We start from the raw sequence: 2,550 nt of genomic DNA, 5'->3' as shown, positions 1-2,550 counted from the left end.
ATCTTTGTTTTCCTGCCATAAATATTTCTCTAGTGGTGTTTAAGTTGATATGTAAAATGAACTTTTTTTTCATCAGGTGTCCTTTATGGAGCAACTCTGAGAAGATACATGCTGAAGAGGTGCTGCTGGCTGCAGACAAACTGAAAAAGGAAATGGACCCAGAAGTGAAACTTCTTCATGATCCTACCAAAGATTTGCCTGTGGTAAGCAATCCAAGCGAGACTGACTCCTTGGGAGGCCTGCTTGGCACTGTCATTCAGGAGATGCTGAAAATTTGCAGACTGGATGGGCTGGATGTTACACGATGAAGGTGTTCATTGACTCTCTCTCTCTCTCTCTCTCTCTCTCTCTCTCTCTCTCTCTCTCTCTCTCTCTCTCTCTCTCTCTCTCTCTCTCTCTCTCTCTCTCTCTCTCTCTCTCTCTCCCTCTCTCTCTCTCCCTCTCTCTCTCTCCCTCTCTCTCTCTCCCTCCCTCTCCATCTCTCTCCCTCCCTCTCTCTCCCTCTCTCTCCTCTCTCTCTCTCTCTCTCTCTCTCTCTCTCTCTCTCTCTCTCTCTCTCTCTCTCTCTCTCTCTCTCTCTCTCTCTCTCTCCCTCCCTCCCTCCCTCCCTCCCTCCCTCTCCCTCCCTCTCCCTCCCTCTCCCTCTCTCCCTCTCTCCCTCTCTCCCTCTCTCCCTCTCTCCCTCCCCCTCTCTCTCTCTCTCTCTCTCTCTCTCTCTCTCTCTCTCTCTCTCTCTCTCTCTCTCTCTCTCTCTCTCTCTCTCTCTCTCTCCTCTCTCTCCTCTCCCTCTCCCTCTCCCTCCTCTCCCTCCCTCCCTCCCTCCCTCTCTCCCCTCTCCCCCTCTCTCTCATCACTCACTCACTCTCTCACTCACTCACTCACTCACACACAAACACAAAAACACACGCAAACACAAATAACACACACAAAAACAAATAACACACACACACAAGCACAAACACACAAACATGCACAAACACACACACGCACAAACACGCATACACACGCACAAATAGGCACACACGCACAAACAAACACACACGCACAAACACATGCACAAATACACACACACGCACAAACACACACACACACACGTGCACAAACACACACGTGCACAAACATACACACGTGCACAAACACACACACGCACAAACACACCCACACGCACAAACACACACACGCACAAACACACAAACATGCACAAACACACACACGTACAAACACACATGCATAAACACACACACGCACAAACACACACACACACACAAACACACACAAAAACACAAACACACACCCACACACACACACATGCACATGTATACACACATGTAGAGGATGAGGTGTGGATCTACTACTCGACTGGTGCCTGTATCTCTTTCCAACATCCAGATTTGGCTGTGTCTTGGAAATGGCAGCCCTTTTGTTGCTGCTGCTTGTAGAGATGCTCTGGAGGATTGGGAGTTGCTGATGTCAGTTAGAAGAACTAATGGAGGGGTGGAGGAGGATCTTGGACTGGATTCTGGAGCTTAAGCACTTTGAAGCTGTGGCAGCAAACTAGGAATGAGGGAAGCCTGCAGTCCAGTGTGGTGTCCTTGTGAGCTAGTCAGGTCTCGGTAGTGTGTCACGAGAAGCGCCAGTGGATGCGTGAGTGTGGATAACGTTGTGGACTTGGTGTGACCCAACCTTGCAAATATGCTGAGCTGCAGGTTGTGGTGTTGTGCTGCTACTGATACTACTGTTCCATTGAGTGAGAAAAGTGAGAGAGCTAAATGATCTGTCACTCTTGGGTCAGCATTGTAGTAGAGGAAGTAGGTCACCAGTGTATTAGATGAGGCATGCATCCCGCAGGTATGGCTGGATGTTGGAGATGAAGTTGTAGATCTGTGGGGTAGCCAGAGGGAAGGACTGTGCAGCCCTGCTGCTTGTACAGGTGCCCTGGAGGATCAGGAGTTGCTCTCATATCTCAGTGAACAGGTCCTAAGGGGAGTGTGCTTGGGTTCACCATGGCCATTTCAAAGTGAGTCACAGTAGATGAGGATGATATTACTACCCTGTCTTAGTCTCTGGAGATGCATACTTGATGCATGTAAGAATGAGGTAAAGACTTTGGAAACATGTCCTATGAACTGAATTCATGTTAACAAATGTAGAAAAGGTATGAATGAGAATGAATATTTTCACAATACAAGAGAAGTATTTAACCGTTTCATGTATAGCTTTGTCAGAAGATATATTTGAAACCGGTTAAGTACATCTCTTGTATCATGAAGATATTAATTCTCATTCATACCTTTTCTACATATACATGTCCTGGACCAAGATTCAGGAATTATAACTGCTTGAAGAACCAGCTCAATCAGCACAGGGACTTTAAAGTTATCCCATGCTTAACATTTCCTGGTAGTGTAGTTCACAGTATTGATTGTTGATAGATGGATTAACCTGGCAGCTGGAATCATGACCCCTCTAGATAGAATAATTTAGAAATCCTGGTACATGTGCGGATAGCACTGATCTTGCCTATTTTGCTGTTAGCAGTGATTCCTGGAC

The 2,550-nt window shown here is 46.8% G+C and overlaps 1 protein-coding gene across 1 annotated transcript in view; it reads left to right on the top strand.

Moving 5' to 3' along the window:
• Window positions 1–76: 76 nt before the first annotated feature.
• LOC113801931 (G-box-binding factor) overlaps window positions 77–2,550 on the top strand; it is a gene marked incomplete at both ends in the record, with an annotated part of 3,515 nt that continues 1,041 nt past the window's right edge. Inside the window, 1 exon segment of the mRNA XM_070120023.1 lies at window positions 77–203. Coding sequence (XP_069976124.1) covers window positions 77–203 — 127 coding nt within the window.

This window comes from Penaeus vannamei, unplaced genomic scaffold, assembly GCF_042767895.1.
Source record: "Penaeus vannamei isolate JL-2024 unplaced genomic scaffold, ASM4276789v1 unanchor1736, whole genome shotgun sequence".
NCBI lineage: Eukaryota > Metazoa > Arthropoda > Malacostraca > Decapoda > Penaeidae > Penaeus > Penaeus vannamei.
This window is presented reverse-complemented; position numbering and strand designations above follow the sequence as displayed.